Below are 26,587 nucleotides of genomic sequence, written 5' to 3' on the forward strand. Positions count from 1 at the left end.
GAATACCTGGCACTGGGTAATTTATAAAGAAAATGAATTTATGTCTTACATTTTTGGAGGCTAAGTCCAATATTGAGGGTTTGCATCTGATAAGGCCCTTCTTGCTGGCTGGGCCTCTGCAGAGTCCCGAGGTGGCGCAGGGCATTACCTGTTGAGGGGGCTGAACATGCTAGCTCAGGTCTCTCTCATCTTATAAAGCCACCAGTCCCACTCCCATGATCATCCATTAACCCGTGAACAGATTCATCCATACATGAGGCAGAGCCTTCATGACCCAACCCAGTCACCTTTTAAAGGCCCCACCTCTCAACACTGCCACATTTGGGATTAAGTTTCAGCATGAGTTTGGGAGGGAACAGATATTCAAACCATAGCAGCCTTGGTGCCCTCTGGTTTGCTGACAGCCAGGTCAGTCACAGACAGGCCTCTGTGCACACCAGCTCAGCCCCAGCCCCTCACCCACTGCCTGGGGCTGCTGGCCTGAGGCCTGCTTCACAGACCAGAGATTCTAAACATTTGCCCAGTTGCTGGTTTGCAGTTTATTCCTTCACCAGCCATTTGTTAAGTGCCTGTTATGTGCCAGGCACTGTGGTCGGTGCTGGGAGCATCTTGGTGAAGGAAGCAAAGATCTCCCCTGATGGAGTTTACGTTCTCGTGGGAGCTCCACAGTGGATGAATTCCTAAATAGAAGGATGCTGTTCTTCCCAAGTGCAACCATTTTCCTTTGAGAATTTAGATTCCTTCTGGCTTCCTTTGATATTAGTAAAACTTCTGATTTTAGGTGTGTATTTGTTTGTTTAGGCTGCCATAGCAAATGCCATGGACTAGGTGGTTTAAACATAGAATCGTGCTTTGTCACCATTCTGGAGGCTAGAAGTGCAGGACTGATGTGCCAGCAGGTTTGGTTTCTTCTGAGGCCTCTCTCCTTAGCTCGCAGATGACCGCCTTGTCGCTGAGTACTCACGTGGCCATCCCTCGGCCTGTGCCCTAATTCCTCCTTTTTTTTTTTTTTGAGACAGGGTCTGACTCTGTCACCTAGGCTGGAGTGCAGTGGCACAATGTCGGCTCACTGCAGCCTCCACCTCCCAGGCTCAAGTGATCCTGCCACCTCAGCCAGTCCAGCAGGTGGGACTACAGGCGTGTGCCACCACGCCTGGCTAATTTTTTGTAGAGACGGGGTTTCACCGTGTTGGCCAGGCTGGTCTCGAACTGCTGGGCTCAAGCAATTCACCTGCCTCAGCCTCCCAAAGTGCTGGGATTACAGGTGTGAGCCACCATGCCCGGCCCTCATTTCTTATAAGAACACCTGTCCTATCAGAGTAGGCCCTCACCCTTATAACCTCGTTTAGCCTTAATTATTTATTTAAAGGCTCTGTCTCCAAACACAGTCACACTGGATGTTAGGACTTCAATGTATAAATTTTGGGGGGACACAAATCAGTCCATAGCAAGGAGCAAGCATCTTTTAGTTTTTGAGCCGTGCATTGTTTGGTGACAGTCAAATGCATTTATCTGCTGGATTCTTCTCTGGAGGCTCCCCAGTGGTATCCAGTTTCCCTGGTGAAATTCATTCTATTATCTCTCAGCGTAGAAGCTGTGCTAACCCAGGAAAAGCTAAGGAGAGGATTTTTTTTTTCTTTTGCTAGAAACAGTCAGAAATATCATTTGTCATTTTGAATATCATTTTGACAATTTATGGCACAGGAGAGTCTGTGTGTAGAATTCTACGCCGGCATCAGTCTAAGTTGCTGTGCCCCCACACCCTCCCTATTAAAGTGGTTGAATTTGAGCTGACACTTTCAGACTTGCTCATTTTCCTAAAGAAAAACAGACCCCCAGCCCCTGTGCCACACCTGATCTGAATTCCATGCCTTCCCCCAACCGCCCGATGGCCTTGTGTTTGGGGCCCCTTCTCTCCACTCTTGGTGCCTGCCCCTCCCAATCTCAGGACCTTGCAGCTAGCGCCTGGGCTCCTGTGCCAGCCGCCTCCTTGCCTCCAGCCTAACTCTCTAATGCTAATAAAAGCCCCGGTTTCCTGAGTGACTCCTTCGGGTGCACATTCTTGTATTCAGTCCTCACGGTCCCAGGAGGCCCAGATCCTACGACTAATAAAAAAACGATGGTGGTGTGCTTACTGTGCACTACACCCCAGGCCAAGCACTTTTTTTTTTTTTTTTTTTTGAGACGGAGTCTCGCCCAGGCTGTAGTTCAGTGGCGCAATCTCGGCTCACTGCAAGCTCCGCCTCCTGGGTTCACGCCATTCTCCTGCCTCAGCCTCCCAAGTAGCTGAAACTACAGGCGCCTGCCACCACACCGGGCTAATTTTTTGTAGTTTTTTTTTTTTTTTTTTTTTTTTTTTTTTTAGTAGAGACGGGGTTTCACCAGGCCAAGCACTTTTTATGCATTAATGCTCTCAACCCCCAACTGCCGTTGAGTGGGGAAACTGAGGCTAGAGAGGCTACATAACTAGTTCTGTTCACCAGAACTCTACCTACCCCTCAGCAGAATGTAAATGGTCTCTCAGGGGACTGGTCCACAGACTCCCCTGTTGGAAGGGGAGCTGCCCAAGGTCAGGGACCTGGTCTTCCCACTTCTTCAGCATCACCCAGCACAGAGTGAAAAGCCTGTTGAGTGAAATCACTGACTCTCCATTCAGACTGCAATTCCTGAGCCCTCAGGGTCATGTGATCTGAGATCCCTGCCTCTCCCCTGAGTCTCTGCTGGAGAAACACTGATTATCCCAATCTCAGCAGCTCCCTTCCAGGGTCCAGGATTATGGACAGAAGAACATGTGCATTTCTGATACTTAGAACATTGAAGCCATAAGGAATGTAACGGTCATGAGACGACATCATTCCATAGACAAAGCTGGGGCCCCAACCTTCTGATTCACACAGATCCGGATTCCAGTTCTTGCTCTATCACTGCCTTGCTGGCTCGGGCAGGTCGCTTCAGTTTTCATAAGTGTGAAACAGATGGCGGAATCTCCCTTGAAGCGTGTAGTCATGTATTCAGCAGATACTTACTACCACGTCTTCTGATGTGCTAGGATTGCATGAGATGGCCCTTGGGAAGGCGCCCGGCACTTTCAGCTGCTCAGCAGTTGTTCGCTCTGTCTGGAGACCCAGGCTTGCAGTTTCTAGAGGTGGGATGGGAGTTGCCCTGGGATGCACAGGGCTCAGCGGCAGAGCCAGGCCGGAACCGCTTCCTGGGCCTCACAGTATGGTGGAGGAACCGCTTCCTGGGCCTCACAGTATGGTGGAGGAAGGGAGGCAGTACTGCTTCAGTGCATATGGGGAGCCACGAGACACCAAGGCCTTAGTCGCCCTCCCCACCTGATGCTGTGCAAGGTTTTGCTGTCAGTCTTAGTCACTTGGGTAACTCAGTCATGGAAGCTACCACTGTTCTCTTCTCTTGGTGTTGGTTAATTTACCTGAAGCCATTTTCAAGGGACTGCTCCAAACAGATGTTTACCTGGCCGAACTCCTGCCCATGCCTGCCTTTGCCAGGCCCAGAATCACAGTCCCCTGAGGAGTAGCTCTGCTTTTGTTTATTTATTTATTTATTTTGAGATGGAATCTCGCTCTGTTGCCCAGGCTGGAGTGCAGTGGTGTGAGCTTGGCTCACTGTAACTCCTGCCTCCTGGGCAAGCAATTCTCCTGCCTCAGCCTCCTGAGTAGCTGGGATTACAGGCATGCATCACCATGCCTGAATACTTTTTGTAGAGACAGGGTTTCTCCACATTGGTCAGGCTGGTCTCAAACTCCTGACCTCAGGTGATCCGCCCACCTTGGCCTCCCAAAGTGCTGGGATTACGGGTGTGAGCCACCGCGCCCGGCCTGCTTTTATTTTATTTTTTTTAAAGCCAGATAAAGTTACAACTTTTCCATCAGATCTTTAAGATACTCAGAGCTTTCTGCTGGCAATGGTGGGGGCAGTGTGCCCAGTCCTGGGGAGAGGGGATGCGTGTTTGCTGTCTACCTTGGACTCAAACCTCCTTCTGACTCCACCCAATGATCACTTAGATTAGGGTTCTTGGGAGGGAAAAGGTCGCTAGGTGTAGTTGAGAAACAAACAGAAAAGCCCTTCCCCTTCATTCAGGGGGAGCTTCAGGTCAGTTCAACATAGGAAAAAATGCCCACACTCCAGAGAAGGGGAATGGAGGTTCTGGCCAGGCCTGGTCCCAGCTTGCTGCTGTATGCCTGCATGCAGGTCTTGCGCCCTCTTGGCCCCTTTCCCACCTGTGTGTGATGCGATTGGAGCCCATGCTCTCTGAGGGCCTCCAGACTCTGGCTTTCCCTCTTCCCTGTCCCTTCCCCTCCCCTCCTCTACCTCATGACTGGAGCTTGGGATGCTACAGTTGCAGGGAGCCAGAGATGGAGGGGCTGGAGCTGCAAGGCCATCTTGGGAAACCGAGGGACAGGTGATGACCCCACAGCTCTGGCTGCAGAGAGCCCCAAGACAGTGGTGGTAAATGGCGATGAGAGCTCCCTTCACCCTGCCATCCCCTTCACAGAGGGCTGTCACGGGGCCATCTCACTCGATCTGGCAGCCAGCCTCTGAGGTAGAGAGACTTAGCCCTCATTTTACAGGCAAGGAAACTGAGGTTCAGATGGGGTGAGGTGGCATGGGGTGTCCTAGCCAGACTTCAGGCATAGCACCAGGCTCCCTGTTCTGCCTAGCCAGCCAGGAGGGCGTCCTAACTCCCAGCCCTGCCTCACTTTCCTGACCTTTCCCCTTTTCAGAGTGCTCTGGTGACAGGTAGGCCCTGCTGTCTCTCTCTGCACCTTACCTGGTTTCCCCACTCAGAATGGTGGAAGCTTCAGTGCAAGAATCCCCTTGTGTTATTTAAGCCTGGCCTCCTGCGCAGTGGTGGAGGGAATGTTCCACATGTGGGAGCAGCCCTCTGGGCACCTGTGTACCACCTATGTGGTGAAGACAGCCACCTGGCAAACCCCAGCCATGCCCACATACACCACCCTCGCTCTCATGGGGAGGATCCTCCTGATGTCCCAGAGGAGGAGAGAGGCCCAGGATGGCAAAGGACCTTGCCCACGTTTGCACGGCTGGATGTGGCTGAGCCTGATCTCAAACCCACATGCTTCCATGGACTGCCCTGCCTGGCCTGCCCCATGGCTTTTCCCCAAAATCGCAGTTTCATGCAGTCACATTGTGAGGGCCTGAAACCCTGGGACCCCTCAGAAGATTTTCCTCAGTTCCTCCTGAGACACCCCCACCAGGACTGCACTTCAGACTCCCCCATGCACTGACATTAACAGTGGAAAGGCCAGGCTGCTTGGGGCGAAGTATCATACAATTAGCATTTGTAGAAGTTAAGCTAGATTACAAAAATTAAGAAAGATTTAAAGGAGATGTAAGTGGAATTTAATATACCCTGGACCTGGGTGTTCCTCAAAATGCCAGCCTCAGCCTTCTTCCTGGAGAACTCACCAGAAGAAGGCCACGGAGAGGGAGCGGGGCAGCCCCCTGGGAGGCAGGATGGCGTGGCATCCAGGGCTGGGTGGGGGTGCTGAGCTTTGGTAAAATGATGCAAGGTCCTCCTTCCTGGCGTTCTCACCACATTCACTCTGGAGTACATGTTATGACCTTGGCTCCCTGCAGCCTTAACCTCCTGGGCTCAAGCAATCCTTCTACCTCAGCCTCCCAAGTAGCTGGGACTACAGGTGCATACCACCACACCTGGCTAATTTGTAAATTTTTTTGTAGAGATGGAGTCTCATTATGTAGCCCAAGCTGGTCTTGAACACTCCTGGACTCAAGCAGTCCTCTTGCCTTGGCTTCCCAAAGTGCTGGGATTATAGGCATGAGCCATTGTGCCTGGCCTCCTGCCTCTTCTTTCCCTCTCCAGCCCTTCTCTTCCTCTCTCTCCCCATTTTCCTTTACACTCTGCTTGTTTTCCAGACAACCAATCTGTAGGTGCTCTTTCTCTGCCTCCAGCCCTCAGCCTCTGCCTCTTGCCCTGGGCTTGTCCATCCCTTGGTCCTCAGCTTCCCTGTCTGCCCCCACCTGGGCCTTCCCTCTGTGGCAAGCCCAGCCTCTCATGACTTCTCTGGCCACTGTCTTCCAGGTCAGCCAGACCCCAGGCCACCTATGTGAACGGCAGCCTCCCAACCACACAACACATCAAACAGGAGTCCCTGCCCGACTACCAAGCCATGGCAGAGGCCCGCACATCCCTGTCTGCCCACTGTCGGGGCCCGCCGGCCACTGGCCTGCACCCAGACCTGGACCTCCCGGGCCGAAGCCTCGCCACCCCTGCGCCTTCCTGCTACCTTCTGGGCAGCGAACCCAGCTCTGGCCTGGGCCTCCAGCCTGAGGCCCACCTCCCCGAGGGCAGCCTGAAGCGCTGCTGCCTCTTGGGCCTACCCCCCACCTCCCCAGCCTCCTCCTCACCCTGTGCCTCCTCCGACGTCACCTCCATCATCCGCTCCTCCCAGACGTCTCTGGTCACCTGTGTAAATGGACTCCGGAGCCCCCCTCTGGCGGGAGATCTGGGGGGCCCTTCCAAGCGGGCCCGGCCTGGCCCTGCATCGACCGACAGCCATGAGGGCAACTTGCAACTTGAAGCCTGCCGGAAGGCGAGCTTCCTGAAGCAGGAACCGGCAGATGAGTTTTCAGAGGTCTTTGGGCCTCACCAGCAGGGCCTGCCGCCCCCCTATCCCCTGTCTCAGTTGCCGCCTGGCCCGAGCCTTGGAGGCCTGGAGCTGGGCCTGGCGGGCAGGGTGGTGACTGGGCGGCAGGCGTGCCGCTGGGTGGACTGCTGTGCAGCTTATGAGCAGCAGGAGGAGCTGGTGCGGCACATCGAGAAGAGCCACATCGACCAGCGCAAGGGCGAGGACTTCACCTGCTTCTGGGCTGGCTGCGTGCGCCGCTACAAGCCCTTCAACGCCCGCTACAAGCTGCTCATCCACATGCGGGTGCACTCGGGCGAGAAGCCCAACAAGTGCATGGTGAGTTCCCACCGGCCGCCAGGCCTCACCCCAGCCCCTCTGGCAGAGCAGCACTCACCCCAGTGCCCCAGGAGAGGCCGCCTGGGACTCCTTCCTCGGGGCTGGCTGAGATCCCTGTGGTTGAGGAGGGAAGGACCCATGCTGTGGATGTGGCCCCTGGTCAAGACGGTCAGTGCCCCGTCACTGGGAACCGTGGCAGAGGGGCCCTCATACCAGATGCCCAGTCCCCCACCCTGAGGCATTAGATATATCTTAGCACACCACAGGGCCCGCGGCTGTGTGCACATGCGATTGGAAAAACAGGCGTGGCCAGCCTCTTCTTTCATGTGTTTGTGCTCCATGTCCCACCTGCTGGTGGCCAAATGAGATGTGGAGAACATACTCTCCTCCAGCGCCGGGCCCTCACTGCCACCCATCCCAGTGAGGTTCCCTGGGCCTTCTGGTGCTGCCTACAGCCTTGGCTTCCACCGAGGAACAGCGGGACCTCACAGGCACCCGGCTTGAGAGCTGCGGGTCCCCAGGGCAGGCTTTGGGCTGGAGCCCAGGGTTACTAGCTAAGGCCCTGGGTAGTACCAGTAGCGTTCTTCCTGCAGTTGAGACAGGTTTCTGGCACTAGCATTATGCGTACATGTGCACGTGCACGCACACACGCACACACGCACGCACGCGCGCACACACACACGCATATTAACTGTGAGTACTCAGGCCTCCAGCCCTTGTGATGGGTCATTTCTGTGACAGGTCATTTCTGCCCTGTCTGTGGGGGAATATCTGTATCAGAGGCTAGGAGCACTCCCTGATATACTCAGCCTAACTGCTGTGCTACCTCCAAGGCCCAGCCAGCCCACTAGGAGAGGTGCCTGCCCAGGAACTGCAGAGCTGGACCTCAGAGTGTGCTTGGTGATGAGAAGCATGGGCCACCAGGGCCACTGCCCAGCCCGCCCAGCCATCAGGGCAGCAGCATGGCTGGTGTGCTGGGGCTGGTGCCATAGCCAAAGTCAAACACTGTCATTGGACACCCACTTATGGAGCACTTGGTCTGGGAAGGGGCATAGTGTCCCCACTCAGAGCCCAGGGTGACATTGTAGGGGCCAAGAAGGAGGCAGGACACATTGGCAGTCAGCAGCATAAACTCCGTTCTCCTGGGGCAAGGTGCTTGCCCTTGGGCCCCACCCACCTGTGGAGCTGGGAGCTGGGTGTTGGACAGGATCTGCTTCTGCAGCTTCAGGAGGCTGGGCCTTGCAGGAGGAGAAAGAGATTGCTTTGTAAACAAATGAGCAGCAGTGAATGGCCTGTGCCAAGGGGAGGCAGGAGGAGGGAGCTTGTGGTTAGCATTCTGGTGTGTGGAGCAGTGGTGGGGAGAGTGCATTTGACAGGCTGAGACTTTGACTTTATCTTGTGCCTTTGGGCCGAGAGGATGCTGGAAGGAGGCCTGGTGGCTGGGCCAGCCCCTGGCGATGCCCTGGCTTGTTTGGGGTCCTGTGACACATGCCCCTGCCTAGAAGGAGTTGACCAATAGACAGCGCACAGGCCAGGCCAGGGCTGCTGGGAGACAGCTGGGCCCCCATCTCTCCCTGAGACCCTGGAGCTGACAGCTGCTGAGCCACAGTTCTCCTTCACATATTCTCTCTTATGGGTGAGTCTGTGGGTGCCTGTGGGGGCCCAGGTGGAGGCTCTGCGATCCGAAGGAACCTTGACAAGACTCCACAGGACACTGGCTTACACCTGGCTTCTGCCTGTGGTTAGTGGTCTTCTCACAGTGGGGCCTCTGTGTGGAATCACAGCATCCAGAAGAGCATCTGTGTTGGACATTTGGGAAGTTGGAGAGGATCTAGGCCTTCCCCGCCCACTTTCTAGCTTGGGAAACAGGGCCCAGCGAGGGGTCAGAGGGGCCTGGGTTACTCAGTGCAGACTCAGGGTCTCTCTGTCTGTGGCCAGGCTGCCAGGATCTCACTTGATTCCACAGACTTCCCAGGACACTGACTTACACTGGCTGAGGCCTGGTTCTGGGGACCCAGACCTGGACCTCCCATGGCCCTTGCCCTGGGGACACTCATGCTCAGAGATGGGTGGGAGATGAGTGGCAGGTCCTGGGATGGAGTTTGCATAGTCCCAGGGAGGGAAGGCCCAGAAGGGCTTCATGGAGGAGGTGATATCAAGCTGTGTCTACACTCACCTATCAGGATTGTTTAATCCTTACAAGTCCTATAAAACCAAGGGTTTTTACAGATGAAGAAACAAAGGTTGGGTGGGGTCTGGCTGGCCTTCCACTTGCTCCCATGGTCTTGCGTCTTCCAGAATTTAGGATTGTGGTGATGATAATACCAGCAAGCAGCTTCCGAGTACAGACTGTGTGCAGGTGCTATTCTAAGTGACAACTCCACCTGGTCCTCAACACAATGCTGTGGGGTAGATACTGTGAACCCCCATTTTACACATGAGGAAACTGAGGTTCAGGAAGATTGCGTAATTTGCCCCAGGTCACACAGCTAGTTGGAAACAATAACAACAGTTATAATAAGAATAAAGGCTAAGAATGATAATGGTAATAAAAATAACTTGCGGAGGGTTACACAGCTAGTAACCATTGGAATGGGACTCGAGCCTACATCTTTCCAAACTGCAATGCTCTTGTTTGTGTAGCTCTGCTAAACTGACTATTCTCTGGGCTCTTAGGGCCGGCCCCGCTGGGTGTCACCATCTGGAGACAGCAGCAGTGATCTGGGCTTCGGAGGCTTGTCAGAGCCTCCCCTGGCCTCCTCTTGCCTGTGGTGGGGTGGGCGTGCTCCCGCTGCTCCATGATGCTGGCACAGTGGGTACCAGGGGAAGGGGTGGGCCTCAACCAACACCCAGATAAGAAAAATCTCCCTTCCCTGTAAAATTATTAATTTTTCATGACAGGCCTCTGCTACCATGCACTGTAATAGACAAAGGAAATTTGGACCCAGAGCCTCTGGAGAACAGGAAATAGATGAGACATTTTGATTGAAGAGTAAATGGCCCACTAAAATAGCAGTTAATCCTTTTATTATCTTTCCAGCAGCCATTTCCACAGTTCTTTCATGAGGTAAGCCTCCCCCATCCCATCCGACTGGAACACTCCCATTCTCGCAGCTGGCTTACATTTAGCCAGCGGAGCCTCTGCTCCGGCACCAGGCAGGCCTCAATGTGCTGAGAGAAGCCCAGCTCCCCTCTGCCTGAGCATCTTGGTCCCTAGACCAGGCCTGGGACTAGGGACTTGCTGGACCCCCAAGGTCAATGGCACCATCCATCCCCCACCCTGCCCTCTGCATGGCCCATCCATGCTGTCCAGAGGAAGCTCCCTAATCTTTTTGCAATATCCTGTTATGTTTCTTACATTGCCCGAGTTGTCTCAGCCTTATTAAATGTGGGGCTTCATCTGTGTTACGATAACAAGGTTACGCGTCCAACCCAAATACTGACGCGACGCCTCCAAGACGTTAACTTTGAACAGATTAATTTCATGCTTTCTTAGGTTGGTTCTCCCAGACGGCCGGAATTCTGATTGTCTGCGACTGCAGAAATTAGCAGACTGTAGCTTGCTTTTCTCCACGTCAAGAAGGAGAGAGGCAGAATGAAAAAGGAAAAGTCATGACAATGCCCTTCTCTACCTTGGGTTTTATAAAACAACAATAGGCATGAGAAGAGTCCCTTACTTTGGTGAAGAGTTTTACCAAAGCTGTGAGCACAGTCCGGAAGGCATGTGCAGAGGTGAAAAGCCCAGGTCTGGAGTCCCACAGACCTGGGACTCAGCCTGGTTTAGTCACTTGGCAGCTGTGTGACTTCGTGCCGGTGACTTACCCTTTCTGAACTACAGCATACTCGATTGTAAAATGGAGCAATAATAGTACTTGCCTTTTAGGGTTGTTGTGATTAGGGATAAAAGAGATGATGTAAGGGAAGTGCTTGCTTCCCCATCACACTCCAGCATTGATCTCAGGTGATGTGTACAGTAGTCCTGGGGCTTAGGTCAGGGTTATTTACAGCTGATTTACAGATGAAGAAACTGCGGCTCAAAAGAACCAGTCAATGGATGGCAGAGCCTGGACTTGAGACTGTAGCAGCCTCTGCTGTCAGTAGGGTGGGCCGGGCAGTATGTGGACAGTTGCTCCAGGCAGGGCAGGCACTCTGTCCTTGCCATTCGATATCTACCAGGGATCCCTGATTCTTTGCATCTTGTTCATTGACAGTCATTTGCAGATGACCTTCTCTGAGTCAGACAGTGTCTGCTCAGGGGGCGTGGAGCTAGGCTGGGGCAGCTGGACCTGTGGCACAGGAGGCCCATGCGTGTCCTCCCAGTCCTCATGAGCTGCTGGAGTCTCAGGCCGGGGTTTCATCCTGCCCAGCTTCCTCTGGCCACTGCAGCTGCACTGGCCACTGGTCTCCATTCCTTACGCCCCTCTCCACTGTTTGCCAGTCTGTCCCAAGTGCCTTTGAATCTAGGGCCAGAGAAATCGATCTGGTTGAAAGCTGAGTATTATGGATTGGCCTTAACTAGCCAAGGAACTCAGAACACAAGCCACCTGGCTGGACCTGCCGGGAGGGCCTTGCCCTCCTAGCCTGGGCCAAACTTACAGTCATTCCCCATAATCCTGGGGCTTCTGGCTTTCCCTTTTGCCTTGCCCTAAACCTTTACGCCCCTCCCCCAGCCCCTGAGAAACAAAATCCTGGGTGCTGGGAGGGGCGGGGGAGCTAAAGGGAGTTGCTCCTTACTGAGATTCAGAGATTGTTTTATCCTGGCTCAGTGTGAGCCATTCCCTATCTGTTGTTTTGACCTAGCTGGGCATGGTGGTACATGCCTGTAGCCCCAGCTACGTGGGAGGCTGAGGCAGGAGGATCACTTGGGCCAGGGAGTTTGAGGCTATAGCGAGCTATGATCATACCACTGCACTCCAGCCTGGGTGACAGAGCATGACCCTGTCTCAAAAACAAAAACCTCTGAGGCCCAGAGAGGCCAAATCACTTCCCAAGATCACACAGTCTGCCAAGTGGCAGGAGGTAGATACCAACCATATCTGCTGACCTGCCCAACCAGTGTTAACTGGAGAGAGGTTTGATTGGGGTTCTGGGCTCATATCCCATGGGATATCCTGAGGAAGAAGAGAATTAATATATTCCGAAACTTACTATGGCCAGCCGTGAATTACCATGCCCGTTTTACAGAAGAAGAAACTGTATGTTTCTGAAGTTCGCAGGCAAAATGGCTCGCTCTGTATGACCTGCCTCAGCTGCCTGGCCCATTCTAATGGGACAAACCACCTTCTACCCATCCACCTTTGCCCAACCTCTTCCTTCAGAAGAACAGTCACCTCTGTGCTTTTCAAATCACAGTGGGTGGAGTCCCTGTGCATCTGCTGCCCTCTGTCCCCTGCCCAACATCTTGAGACCAGCCCTATGGGCTTGAGCGTTTTAAGGCCAGCAGACACCCCTGACTCATTGCAACATCTGAAGCTCATCCCATGGAATTACCCAGGACCCTGAAATGGATAAGTGGCAGGTCGGCCAGTTCATCCCATCACATACAGACAGAGAACAGGGAAGATAGACCCAGAGAGGGTGGTCAGGGACCCAGGACTGCACAGCAAGTACGCATCAGTGGGCAGGGAAAGTTCCCTGAAGGGGCTGATAATCGAAAGTTGGGGAAGGTTTAGGCTGTGGGAAAGTGACCCTCCAATTAGGAAAGAATCATCCCCCTGAAACACTTGCCTCGCTTTGGTGTGCCAGGCCTTGTGCTAGGAGCTGGGGGTGCAGAGATGAAGATGTTGTGATGTGAGACTTCTGGCATTGTGGGAAGAACACTGCTTTTGAATCTTGTGATATTATTGCTGGATGATGGAGAGAGGGAGGGGAACCAGGAGCTGAGGTTTTGCAGTCTGGCTTCGTAAGCTTGGCCAGGTTGATCAAGTGGGACGAGATCATTATTGAGATGCTTGTCGGGCAATTTTCAGTTTATGTAGTGCTTCAACGTGCATGATCTCAGCCCTCAAAATATTCATGGAGACTGGAATTATGATCCCCATTTTATAGATGGGGAAAGAACAGTCCAGTTCTGGCCCAAGTTCAGGTCCCAAATGCATGGTGGGGTCAGATTTAAACCCAGGTCTCAGTCTGACTCCAGAGACTGCGTACTAGCCATGACCCCAAGCCACCTCCCAGGCACAGAATCATCAGTCTGTTTACAAACATTGAGAGAATATCCAGATCTGAAACTCATTCAGCAAGCTGTCACTGAGCACCTGCTGTGTGCCCCCTGGCTGGGCCCTGGGGTCACGGAAGGGAATCATATCCTGCCTGGTCTCAAGGAGCCCTCAGTCGAGTGGGGAAGTAAATGGATATTGCATGTAACTATTTTTCTTAAGAAGCCAGCACCCAGTCACCTTGAGAGCCTGTTGCCTGCTGACTTGATGGGTCCTTTGTTCTGTCTTGGAGTAGAGAACACCTCATGGGTTGAAAAGTAAAACATTTCACTCTCGTTAGAATAGTCGCCTGGAAACAAGCTCCCTTCCTGGAGGCTGGGGTTTCTGGTCAAATCAAAAAGCTGCCCTGGAGAATCCTGCTGTAAATGAGGCCAGAGAGGCCAAGTGGTCCCACCCACTCAAGCCGCCACGTCTATTCTCAACTCGCCTCAACTCAATCCAGGATTGGATGGGTCTGGGAAGGAGAACTGTTTTGGGCAAAGTCAGCTTGCAAGTTGGCATCCAGAAGTCTCCTCGTTAATGATCCTTCCTGGGATCATCTCACTTCTCATGTCTACCCTCATTATTAGGTGGGGAAGCTGAAGCCCAGAGAGCAGGCACCATGGCTTCATGTCATCCAGTACATTAACAGCAGCCCAGGGATGCCTGCTTTATTTCTTCCTGCCCTGAAGCTTCCTCTCCTCCGGAATTCCTAGAGAGTCTGCATTCTCCAGGTCCTTTAAATCCTTTGGGTCTTGGCTTTTGCTGATTCCTCTGTCTAGAATGCCTTTCCCAGCCTGGCAAACTCCTATACATCCTTCACAACCCAGTTCAGTGCTCCCTCCTTAGCTCCCCCTTTCCCTGTGCCTCCTGTTCTCCCAGCATGTGTTGCGCTGTGTGTAACAGTGGTTCTTAACATGGCCAAGTGTCTGGGGTACCACATGCCCTTCGGTGCCTGGCCTGGCCTTCGTTGTGGAGGAGCTGAGTCCCCTCCCTAGGGCAGAGGCTCTGCCTGTGATTATCTGTTCTCTCTGTTTCAAGGTTGTGTGAGTTGCCCGGACCCTGTCTTCCTGAGTAGTTTCCTATGAAGTCACAACATTGGTGGGACCTTAAGGACTGTCATGTCTACCCCCTAATCTGGTGCTTGAAGATTTTCTGCAAGAAAGCCTGAATTTGAAACCTAGCTTTGTCACCCCTCAGCCTGTGATTGTGTACAAGTATAACTTGACTTCTGTAAGCCTCGGTTTTCTTATCTATGAAATTGGGGTAATAGGACTGTTGTGAGGCTTTGATGAGAAACTAGACAATGGCACACAGTAAGTATACCAAAATGGTTCTGGCTGTTCTGGACAATTTGCATTTGTGAAAGAGAAAAGGGAAAGTCTAAAATGGATAGTGGCTGTTCAGTCACGAATGTCCCCAAAGAAACAGAAAAGGCTGTTGGAAGTCCCAGCTCTGCCATGGGCTGGCTCTGTGACCCTTGGCTGTGCTGAGCCTCAGTTTCCTGCACTGTGAAATGGGATAGTGCCTAGCAGTCAGAGGCTGCAGTAGACTGTGTTTAGTAGGGGCCCAACAGATGCCAATGTCCTTTCTTCTCTTGAGCCCGGGGTTTAGCTCCACAGATCTGGCTTACACTGGGATGCTTTTCTTCCTCCCCTATTTTGGAAAAGCAAACCCAGGGGGCTTGGGCTTAACAAGGAGAGGCTTCCTGGAAGCCAGTGTCCTTCCAGTTCTCTGGCCTTGCAATTAGGTCAGAGCCTCGTCCCCCACCAGCCACTGTGCAGAGGGGAGACTGAGTCCCCAGATGGAAATAACTTGCCTGGAGAAGGACAAGAGGGACTGGAGATAGATGGAGTTGGAGACTCATCCCAGCTCTGCTGCTCACTAGCTGTGCAGCCTTGGACAAGACACTTCACTCCCAAGTCTGTTTTTGCATCTGTAAAATGGGAGCTGTGATGCTCACCCCAGAAGTTTCTGTAGGGGGTGGAGGGGCTGTGCTCTGTAACTGCAGAGTACTCTGCAGAGGCGCACTGTTGCCCTAGTCAGGGCTGCTGGGCTGAAGCTGAGTCTCTGACTCCCAGTCCAGTACTCCTGCCTGCAGCCAGGCCTCTGAGTACAGAGAGGGCACTTTCACGGGTGTGTTCCTCCTGGTTAGATTCCCTATCAGGAATGGAACAGGTTGGCTGTGTGCTCCCCAAATGTAGTTCCTGGTCTTGAGGCCTCAACCTGCAGTTTCGCTGGATGCCCTCCTTCCCTGCTCCACAGCCCACCCCCACCTCACTTCCATCTCCTTCCCCACCCTGCCCTGTTTCACCCCCATTCCCCATCCCCCATTTCTACTTATCTCCATCCCTGACCCCCCACCCCTTTCCCTTCTTACTTAAATTCTGAGCCAGGGTGGACCAATGGCTAAACACACAGGACAACCACTAAGGTTCAAATCCCTTACTCTGCCCTTAACCAGCTGTGAGACCTCAAGACAAGTCACGTGGCTTCTCTGAGCCTTGGTTTCCTGTCTGCGTGGAGGGGAGAGTGTTGTGAGAACTAGATGAGATCATATATGTGTAGCACTTACCTCGTGCCTGGCGCATATTAGATGCTTGAAAACAGGAGCCCTTGTTCCTTCCCCCACCTCCCCATTTTTTTAAAGTCATTAGTCCCAAGCTCTCACAGGGAAGAGAATTCCCGGGAGCACCAGATTTGAGGGAACAGGAGTGCTGGCCAAGTTTTGTGAGCTCAACATTGCTGTATGGAATGTGAAAAAAAAATTAAGGATAAAAAAACACAACTATTTGAATTGAATTTAAACTAATAAAGGAAAAAGCTTTTGAACTTAACGTAAATGGAATTGAAACGATTGTCTTACTGGAGTGAGAACGTCAGATAAAATCAACAGTGACTTTAAGAAGGTGTCCAGACCATGTTTTCTGAGAGGGCCATCCTGGAAATGGCAAACTTCGTAATTGAGAATTTATAGGCTCTGTCTCTGCTGGATAACAGATGGGGTAGCCAGAGCTGGCTTTGTGCGCTCACTTGGATGGCTGCAGCTGCAGACCTCAGCGTCCTGTTCTCATCTGTTAAGTGGGGGATGGGCCAGGTAACCCCTAAGGTCTCGGTCACCTTGGACACACCAAGACCGAGATGCTCAGGAGAAGGGGCCCTTCTTTAGAGTCCTTCCTTAACTGTGCCCTTCCCTTGGGAGACAGCCTTGGGCTAATCTGTATTGTCCACCCCCACCTGGCCACCAACCTTTCAACACAGCTTGACACCCCCCTGTGCCAAGTTCAGTGCTAGAAGCAAGGGGTACAGTGTCAAAGGAAGAATGGTCTGGTGGCAAATGAATTAACCAAATGCCTCTGACACAGAGGAGGGAGAAGGATTTCCCCAGGATGTCATGAGAGCTGGGCTCTGACAGGTGGGTGGGCACTTTCCAGGTGTAGACCCTGAGAAGATGCATCGCAGGGAAAGGAAACAGCGCATGTGAAGGTTTTGAGATGTGATAGTCTTGACCTTATGGGGAACATAGGTGTCCTTTTGGTCTTCAAGTGAGTTACCTGCATGGGGGCTGAGGGCAGAAACATTGGAATTGGGCCTCAAAGGGCCTCAAGGTCTAGTGTAAGGAAATTGGAGTGTGCCCCGAGGAAGTGGAGAGAGTCTCGGAAGGGTTGTACACAGGACTGTGATATGGGCAGAGGTAACATTTAGTGTTGCTAGTGTGGTGGGTACGTGGCAATTGGCAGATGAGGACATTGGGGCCCAGGAAGGGCAGTCCACTCAAATCTGGAGCCCTTCTTCCACAGATCCACCGGCATCGGACCATGCACCCAGTCTTGCCAACGCCTGGGCACCCGTGGGCCAGGCCAGGCCAGCCTAATGTGTCGTGCTGGGGCACAGTGTCTGCACATGTTTGGGTAATGGAGCTCGGTCCCCCTTTGGAAACTGCCTCCAGCACTTTTGCCAGTGGGAAATGGGAAAAGCATATCCCATAATGTGGTTCCGTAAAGTTTGCACAACTGTTCTTTGTTTTCCACCCATCCCCACAATAAATCTTCCTCCACTGCCAGGACCGGGGCCTCCATGGTCTGTAAGTGATTAAGGCACCGAATTTCCCGGCCCCTCCTCCTCCCAATACATTCTTGTGACGTGGGTAATGATAAAATGAGAATCTGTCACTGAGATTCTATTGCCTTGCAAGTAGCAATTTCCAAATGGCTGGGAGGTGGCCTCCTGTTAGAAGGCAGCCTGCTCTTGCCCTGTCTCTATAGCCACCTCCCTTGATAGGTCCTGCCATGTTGGGGCATAAGCTCAGACAGCAGATGGACAATGTGGTACTGGGCAGTACGTTTCCTGGGGATGGGGCAATGGGACTGGAGGTCTCTGCAGGACTCTGCATTCTGGGGGGCAAGACTGGGACGTCTGCTGGGCACAGAGCACCCAGTGAGTGTCTGTTCAACTGATAAACCATCTAGCAGCCCCTTTGTTTAATCAGATCCCCAAGCCATAGAGTTTTCAAGCCAAGAGTAACATTTGTATCTTCTTGGGGAACAGTCAGGCCCTGGGCAGGGCCCTGGGCTGCAGAGTTTTGATGGATAGCTCCTGTGCTCAGGGAAGGCACAGGGCGGTGGCTGGATTGCTCTTTCACAGTGGGGTCACTGAAATCCACAGAGTGGAAGCTACTTGGCCAGTGTTACATCTGCGCCTCCAGCTCAGGTCCTGGCTCTGCCCCATGATCTTCCCGCTGTCCCTAGTTGCCTTCCACATTTAAATGTGAGTGTATTCTTCCCAGCATCTGCTGAACCCCAAGTTTTGGGAGGCAATTTGGCTTATGGGGTATGGGGTCATTTCTGATCAGGCTGAGTTGCCAGTGAACATGACAGTGATTGGAGCTTAAGAGAGTCTGGCCACAGGCAGAAAAAATGAGTCGACAGTGCTTCAGATATTTCCGTAAGATCCCCAGCACCTCCTCTACCTGCTCCCCTCCCTCCTTCCCACAGGAGTCCAGGACAACAGAAGGTGCCTCAGCTAGGCTACAAGGCCGACTGCCTGGATCTTCACATTTGCTGTTTGCAGATGTGGAAACTGAGGCCCATAGAGAGGATGTGGCTCACTGGAAATTGCAGAGCGAAAGAGGCAAGCTCAGCATCCCCCACTCCCAGCCAGTGTCCTGCTCGCTAGACACCACAGTCTGCTGACTACCTCCTGTGTGCTAGGTCCTGCGGTGAGCACTTACATGTGTTGCCTTCCAGATTCTGAAGAACACTGGCTCTTGTTGTGTGCACTGGGAGGAAATTTCCCAGGTTCAGCAGCTCCTCTGATGCCCCTCCCAACCCCTGCCACACCCTTTGACAGATGGGGCCTTGAGACCCAGGGCGGAGAGATGACCTGCTGGAGGTCACACAGCAGGAGACGGTTGGCGGTGCATGTAGACCACACGTGTCAAAATCACCTTCCCTCCTAGCAGGGTCTGATTCACAAAGAGCTGCCGGGCAGGCTCCAGGGAGACTTTAACCAGTTTCAATGTCACACCTTAGTGCATTGGGAAGGTGTGATGACTGATTGCTGTGGGTGTTAGGGTCAGAGGAAGCCTGGCTTGTGCAAAGACCCACACAGGCTTGCACCAGTGCCAGCTCTGCTTCCACTGCCTGGCTCTGCCAGCCTCCTTTCTTCATTTGCATGGAGCCACCTGACCGTGGGGCCTTAGTTCCTCTGTGTGTGATTAGGACTTGGATTAGATGAAGTTGGAAGCCCTCCTAGGTCTCCTGACCCTGATACAGGCTAAGTAGAGACAGTGCAGGCCAGGGGTTCAGACCTAGGTTCCCTCCCCAGCTCTGCATTCAAATTGTCTGTGGTTCTGGGCAAGTCATCCCACCCCTCTGAGTCCTCAGTTTTCTCATCTATAAAATGGAAGACTTGGACTCCATTGAGCTCCATCCTTTGAGCTCAGACATTCAGATGTCCATAGTTACCTTCCTGCATTCCTGGCACACCCTAGGGAGGAGGAAGGGGGTAGAGGGCATGGAAAGGGCAGCTGTGGGCCCCTCCTGAGCTCTCTGGCCCCAGTTCCTTCCACACTCCTCTCTCTTGCTCTGTTCCGGCTGTTCCTCAGACATGCTAAGTTCATTCCCACCTCTGGCTCTTTACATGGCTGCTCCCTCTGCCTGGAATGCTCTTGCCCCAGCCTGACCTCTGCTCCCATATCACCTCCTCCAGGAGGCCTTCCCTGACTGCCTCTCTAAAGTAGCACCTTTGGCCACTGTCTGCCCCTATATTCCACCTGAAATACTGTTAGGTGTTTGTCTATGATCTGTCCTCCAGTCAAACTTGAGCTCCATAAAGTCTAGACGTTTTTGTTTTGTTCCCTCTGTATCTCCAATGCCTCAGACAGTTCCCGATACACAATATGTGATCAACAGATAAATGAATGTTAGTAATAAAAAGGGGGAGAGTGGTTCAGTGGGGCAGAAGGAATGGAACACGCTAGAAAGGACTCAGACAGAGAGTCAGGACTCTTTTCCTATGAAGTGGGGGGTTTTGCAGCAGCTCACAGGGTCGTATTGAGGGCTGCACGGTTGCTGTCCGAGAGGTATTTCTGGGTCAGCCTAGCTGGGGCTGTCCACCCAGGGAGGCCAGCCCAGTGCTCAGTACCCAGTGGTGCTCAGCACCCACTTACCCCTGACCCCTATTTCCCTCCCTTCTTCATCCGCATTATCAGGTTATAGGAGAGGCTATGCCCTCAGTTCACAGCTCCTGGAATGTCAGATTCAGACAGGAACATAGAAACCATCCGCTGTGACTGGAAACACAAATTTGGAAACTGAGGCCCAGAGAGGAGTTCTTATCTAGGTTCCCACGCTGTTTCCCTCTTGGAAAGGAATTTACGATCAAGTCCTCCACATAGTAGATGCTCAGTAATTAGCTGCTGCTGCAGCAGCTGTTTATCATTAAGCCCATCTCTGCAGATTCTGTTTTTATGACCATGGGCACAGAGGTGGGGCAGGAGTACAATTTTGCATTAATTGATAACAAAAGGATGGAAACAGCCAAGAATGCAGCAGGGAAAATGATTCCACCATCCAAAAACAGCTATTTTAAAGTGTGAGGAAGGAAGGAAAGCGGCATTGGTTAGGCACGTGTTCTCTTCCAGATGCCAGACTAAGGCTTTCGTCCATGTTTTCTCAGTGAATCTTGTGATTCGCTCATTTTGTGGATGAGGAAACTGAGGCCCAGGGAGATCAAGAGCTGGGATTCCAGCCCCTGGCCTCCCCCTGCTCTGGGGTACCCTCTGTCAGCATCAGCTGATGACTCCTCTTTTAAATTGAGCTCACCTTAGAGGACCCCTGACCAGGCCTCTTAATTAGTTCCTGCAGTTCCTCAAAAGCAATCACGTGTAATTTGGGCTCTTCATGGATTTGGAGCATATCTCTCCACTTAACCTGCACAAAACCTCTGGGGAGGTTTTGCTAAATCAAGAATCAGCACTAGGAGCTCAAGGTGTCGTCTTGCCCCACTGCCTGACCTTTGTGTACAGGAAGATACCAACCTCACAGGTAGGGAGGCTTGTAGGGCTCGGGAAAGGGAGGGCTTGGGGCAGCGGCCTGGGGCTCCAGCCCTGAAAGAGGGCGCGGGAACCAGCTCAGGATGGAGGAGCTCTGCGGCTCATGGCTGTACCCATGGGGGCAGAAGACAGAATGTGGGGAGGTCCCGTGGCCAGTAAGAGGTGGCATGGGGTTCAGGTAAGCCTGCAGGCATAGCCACCCCTCAAGAGGCCTAGGCTCTGCCCCAGGGGCTCCTGGAATCCAGATTCTGATCCCAGGCCTTACCTGATCCCTTATTCATCAGGACGGTGGCTGCGCATGCATTTTGCTTGTTCTGGTCTCAGTTTACTTACCTGTTCAGTGGAAATGATAACCGTGTCCAATTGCTTACCTGCCCTTTACTCCATATAGTCCTACGATAACCTCATGTCATTGGGACCATTGCCCTACCTTTCCAATGCAGACACTGGGACTGGAGAGGCAGGGAGCTGGCTGAGCGGCAGGGAGGTCTGTGTCAAAGCCCAGGGCAAGCGATTGCCCTGTGCACCTCTCCCTCTGAGCCCGTTGCCACACCCTGGGGTGTGATGATGTTTTCCTGGGCCAGCTCTGCCCCCACGGCTGCCGCTGCGGCAAGCACAGCTTGCCTACTGGGGGAAAACGAGGTGTGGTCCTGAGGAGCGAGGGCCGCTTCCAGCTCCAGCTGATAGGAACAGAGGGTCTGCCGCCTGCAGTCAGCACCTCTGTCGGGAGGTTGGCAGCTCATGGCTTCGAAGCACCAGCTCTTTAATTGTCTCCACATTGTGAACCCAGGAAGGTCTGTCCTGACAACTGGTTGGTGAAATCAGCCAGGGGATCCCTCTCCCACAGCCTGAGCAGTGGTTTCAGCCTTTCAAGAGCTGTCTGAGGTGGTTACCTAGAGGGTAAATTAGATTCACCTGGTAAGGCCCCATGTCCCCTGGCACGGTCATGAGAATGCTGAAGGTTGTTGCCCTTGGATCTGTGTCAGAGAGAGAAGCATGGAGTAGGCCTGGGCCCCAGGATGCTGGGCAGGGGGCAATAGGAATGTCCAGTCCCCATTGGTGAGATGGTAAAGCCAGTGGGGCTTTCTCGTTGACGTCCTCAAGTTCCAGCACCTCTGCCTTTGGGCCCTTTCCTCCATGAAAAACATTTAAAAGTATATTTTATGACAGCATTGGTATAAAGACAAACATATTATGTATTAACACATTTTCTTTGACCTAAACTTTTTTTTTTTTTGGATTTTAAATTAAAACATTTTCATGAGTTCCTAGAAGTATCGTGGACTGTAGGTTCTGTGCCTGCTGTGTCTCCTAGAAAATCAGCCCCAAGAGCAAGGCCTGCAGACCCTGGGGCTGCTTGCTGAATGGTACATGTTTTCTTCACCCCTTCCCTTCTCTGGGCTTCAATTTCATCCTCTGTGAAAAGGGGTAGGTGGAGGAAAATCCTGTTGCAATGTTCTACTCTGCTCCCTTCTGTTACAGTCGATTTTGTTCCTTGATTTATTGTTTTCCATTAAGAAATGATGGATAGTTACAATAAAAGATCTATGTGCAGTTAAATTGACATAGATTAGAGAAAAGGACATAAATACTTGGAAAACCTAAGCTCACTTAATTATCGTGATTGAATCCTGTATTTTCCTGGAGCTTCCTGGTAGCCAAAGCAAAGAGGGCAACTTGTTGAATTACAGGATTCTTTTTGAGTGGGAAAGGAAGCAGACCAGCCAGCTTGTGTGCTGGGGGCAGTTTTGTCTGGATACTTAATCCCTATGAGGTCTTATGTGTGAGTCATATGAGCTGATGGCTGGAGGAAGGCTGTAAAAATGAGAGTTCATTATTAACAGGTGATGATACAGAGACCCTGAACAAAACAATAGACCTTATTTTCACAAATAACTATGCTACTATTATTTGAGAAAAGCCAAGGGCAAGTAAATACTGGTAGTGAAGGACCTGGGTCCTAATCTGTGTGGTGCTGTTAGCCTAGCCATACATCAGCCCTCTGAGGTAGCTGTCATTATCCCCGTTTTACAGTAGAGGACACTGAAATTCAGAGAAGTTAATTAACTTGACCCCGATCACCCAGTGAGATTCAGGCTGCTATAGCAAGCAGCCTGTCTTTGCAGACTTCAAGTTTGAGTCTATTACTTGGGACTGATGCAGTCCTTTACTCAAGGAGTCTGTAGCCTAGCGGACTCCAAGGTCCCCGAGGGTGACACTGTTTGCCCTCTTCTTTTACCTGCTTTAAGGAGGTGCTCAGGGGATGATGGGGCCTAGAAGAAGGAGCAACAATCACCCTGGGCCTAGGGTAGGGGGATCAGGATGGCATCGTGGAGGAGATAAAAGGGCTTCCAGGAGGAGGCACTGGCATGGGGAAAGGCCAGGGGGTGAGTTAATGAAGCCTCGCTTGGAGTGGTGGCAGAGGAGGAGAGAGCGTCTACCTGCCAGGTTCCTTAGTTACAAAGAGCAGAAACCAATCCTGGCCATAGTGAGCCCTGCATCCCCATTCAGAAATATATTGGCAGGCTCCAGGGACCACAGGCTATCTGTCCAAGGGAAGAGGATCAGACTCAAGACAGGCAGAATCCCAGGTCCTCCAGGGGTGTGCACAAGCTTAGAGCCTACCCAGACACCATGGTGGGATCCTCACTTCTGTGCTCCAGGGCCACAGCTGTAGCAGGGCAACCAACTGGTCAGGCCTGGCTGCCCTCAGGTGGATAGGGGCTGGCCCCTGCTTTGTGGGAGGCATAGGTGTTCCCTATTTACACCTTCACTTCCCGCACTCAAGGAGTGATAGTTCTTACTATGGGGAAACTGGGCAGCCAGTAAGACTCACGTGTTTGTCAGCTCCAGAAATGGCTGGATCTGAGAGAATCAGGAGGGACAGGTCACCAGGAGGCGGTGCGGAGCCTGCTGGATGCAGGGGGCGGGGCGGGGAGCCCAGGTGAGGGCTTCAGCCTCTGGCCTGGGTTCATTGAGTGGGTGCTGGTGCAGGCCTGGCAGCTTGGGGAGGAAGCTGTGACTTGATCTGGGGCATGCTGAATAGGGAGGTGTCAGCCAGAGGGCCCCAGGGGGATAGGGGATGTGCAAGTCTGGAGCTTCTAAGGCAGGAGAGGGGTGTGGTCAGCCTCAAGTTAGACTAAGAAGCATGGGGCGGGGGGCGGGGGGGCTGGAGGAGCTAGCCTGTGAGATGGGAGGCTAGAGAGCGCCCACAGGGGACATCAGCATTTACTGGGGGAGGGAGGAAGAGCAGGGAAAGTGAGGCACAGAGATTGGGTGGCCAAGGGGACAGTGTGGTGGGGTGAGCAGTGGAGCCATCAGGAAGAGCCGTGGGGTCAGGGAGCGTTTTGGTGGAAGCAGAGGGAGCCTGGGCCTTGTTAGAATGTGAATGAGAAGGGCTGGAGGAGAGAAGGGCAGTTTGAAAGCAGCCAAGGGGGACATTTGAGGGAAAACTGACTGCACAGCAGACCAGGGTGGCTTAGGTTGAGGAGAGTGGGGTACGGAGTTGAGCCCTCGAGCCTGTGCTGGTGTGGATTGTATGCAGGCGTGGGTGTTTGTGCATGCATGCATGAATACGTGTGCATATGTGTGTGTGCATTGTGGTCATTGCCCTCTTAGCAGCTGGAATCCAGGAAGGCGGAGCTGATCCATGCGTTTTGCTCAGGGCTTATACCAGCCTAGCAGCTGAGAGGGCCAGAAGGACAGGGAGAGGCATCTGAGCTGGGCAGTGAGGAGGTGGGGGCCAGAGAGGCCCAGTGGATGGGGAGGCGGGAGGTCAGGGGTGCACTAGCTAACTAGCTGGAAGAAGAGGCAGCTGTGCTCAGTGATCACCATGGCCATCTATCTGCCAGGAATTGCTTGAAGGTTTTACATAGGTCATCTCACACTGCAAAATAGGTATTATTCTCTTTCTTTTATGGATGAGGAAATGGGACCCAGCAAAGTTAAGTCACTTATGCTTGGTCACACAGCTAGTGCTAGAGCTGAGATTGTCCCTGCATCTGATGCCCCAGTAGGATGTGTGGATCTGGGAGGGGGCATTGAGGAGGATGGAGGAGAGAGGATTTGGGGAAGGAGACCGGGTTAGGAAGTCACCCGATGAGGCTGGGCCTGGGTCAAGGAGGAAGCCTGGCCTCAGAAACAGGGCCTTTGCTGAGTGTGGAGTGTGAGGTACACAGGGCACACGTCTCCAGGAGCTGGTGAGGGGGGCGGGTAGGAAAGGGGTGGTGGGCACCTCGGGTGAGGAGGCAGAGAAGGCGAAGTTCTCTTCCCTGAGGGTGCTTTGTGAAGCCCTGGGGTGCAGCAAGCACAGTGTGGAGTGATGACTTTGACTGTCCTTTCCCTGGGGACACACAAGAGCAGAGTGGTCTTGGTTGTTCGTGCCCACTGCACCCCCTCGGGGCCCTCTTTGATCTCCTCCTGACTGTGCATGTGCCCTGTGTCTTACAGGGGGGACCCGCAGGCCGGCGTAATCAGAGGGCATTACAGAATCCTCCTGTGTAGCCCCTCCTGCGCCCATCCCAGCCCAGTGCTTCTCCTGCATGGGTGTCACTGTGTTTGTGTGTGTTCATTCATTCACTCACTCCTGCATTCATTCACCAAGCACCTGCTCCATGTCCTGCCTTGTGCTGAGTGTTGGCCACACAGCCAGGAATCTTGCCCTGGAAGTGCTCATAGTCCAGACAAGGAGAGCCACTTGTGACCCGAGTTACACAACCAACCACAGGATGGATACCCTGAGGGAAGACAGGCAGGAGCTCAGAGGAGGGGACTTGGACACTAGGGCCCAGTGTGGGGAGGAAAGCTTGATAAGAACTACCGAGGTGCTAAAGGACAGGAAGGGTGTCCCAGGAGAGGGACCAGCATAGGCAAAGCTTGGAGATGAGAGCTGTGAGAGGCCCAGAGCATGGAGTGATGGAGGGGGCCAAAGAGGCAGGCAGGGGCTCGGTGACGGGGGACCGTAGATGTCAGACTGAGGAGCTCGGGCTTTGTCCGCAGGGCTGCAGAGACCACAGGAGGGTTGAAGCAGGGGGGCGTGAGGCGTGTGTGAACAGAGGCCTGCGTGCGCTTCCTGTTCCCCGTGAGGGCCAGCGCCCATAGGCAGCCGGGATGTTAACGGCAATCTGTGCCCCGTTCTTGATAACTTGCAGAAAATTTAATTCTAGAAATTTTTCCAGGAACGTAGTATCTTTGGTTGCCATTTCCCAGGGTTTAATAACCCCTTTTCTCCAGATTTATATAGGCTGCTGGAAAGTACTGTGCTTGCAAGCAGTTTTCCAACTTGGCCCAAGAATCCTCTGTGCTGGGCCAAGGTGTCCAGTGAGGGCCCAGATGAGATGTGAGGTTCAGACCGGGGCTGCCCGCCCTGCCCCTGGAGGGATCACACCATTTGTTAAGAGAGTTGCTGTGAAGGAGCCTGACTGTGGGCGAGGGAAGAACTCCTCCCTCCAGGGGGCCTGTGGCCAAACCCTGGCTAAACTCAGCCCTCCTGCCCCAGCTTTTTACCACATTCACAGCTAGACCCCATGGCCCCGTGAGGATCACAGTGCCCCTTGCTAATGGTACAGCTGGAATGACAAATGTGGCTTGGACACAAGGCCCAAGTGGGGCTGCTTCCTTTACTCATATCGGGGCCAGCAGACATCACGACCCACCAGCCTCTCCAGGTAGAGAAAGGGTGAGAAACTTCTTCCCCAAAACTAGTCCCCAGGGCTGGCTGTGCTGTGTGACCGTGGGAAAGTCACTTTACCTTTCTGAAGCTTCTGTTTCCTCACCTGTAGAATGGTGTTTAGGTGGGTGTTCCAGAGCAGAGCCTGAGAGGGGGATTAGTATACACGTAATCTTCCAGGGGAGACTGTGTGGGA

The 26,587-nt window shown here is 53.0% G+C and overlaps 1 protein-coding gene across 5 annotated transcripts in view; it reads left to right on the plus strand.

The window, feature by feature from the left end:
• Nucleotides 1-26,587, plus strand: part of GLIS1 (GLIS family zinc finger 1) — a 249,907-nt gene that overhangs the window by 152,080 nt on the left and 71,240 nt on the right. For all 5 annotated transcript variants that reach the window (XM_054453885.2, XM_063655752.1, XM_063655741.1 and 2 more), the window contains exon 4: nucleotides 6,089-6,971. In XM_054453885.2, coding sequence (XP_054309860.1) covers nucleotides 6,089-6,971 — 883 coding nt within the window. The remainder of the gene's footprint in view (nucleotides 1-6,088; nucleotides 6,972-26,587) is intronic.

The sequence above is a fragment of the Pongo pygmaeus genome, chromosome 1, assembly GCF_028885625.2.
Source record: "Pongo pygmaeus isolate AG05252 chromosome 1, NHGRI_mPonPyg2-v2.0_pri, whole genome shotgun sequence".
NCBI lineage: Eukaryota > Metazoa > Chordata > Mammalia > Primates > Hominidae > Pongo > Pongo pygmaeus.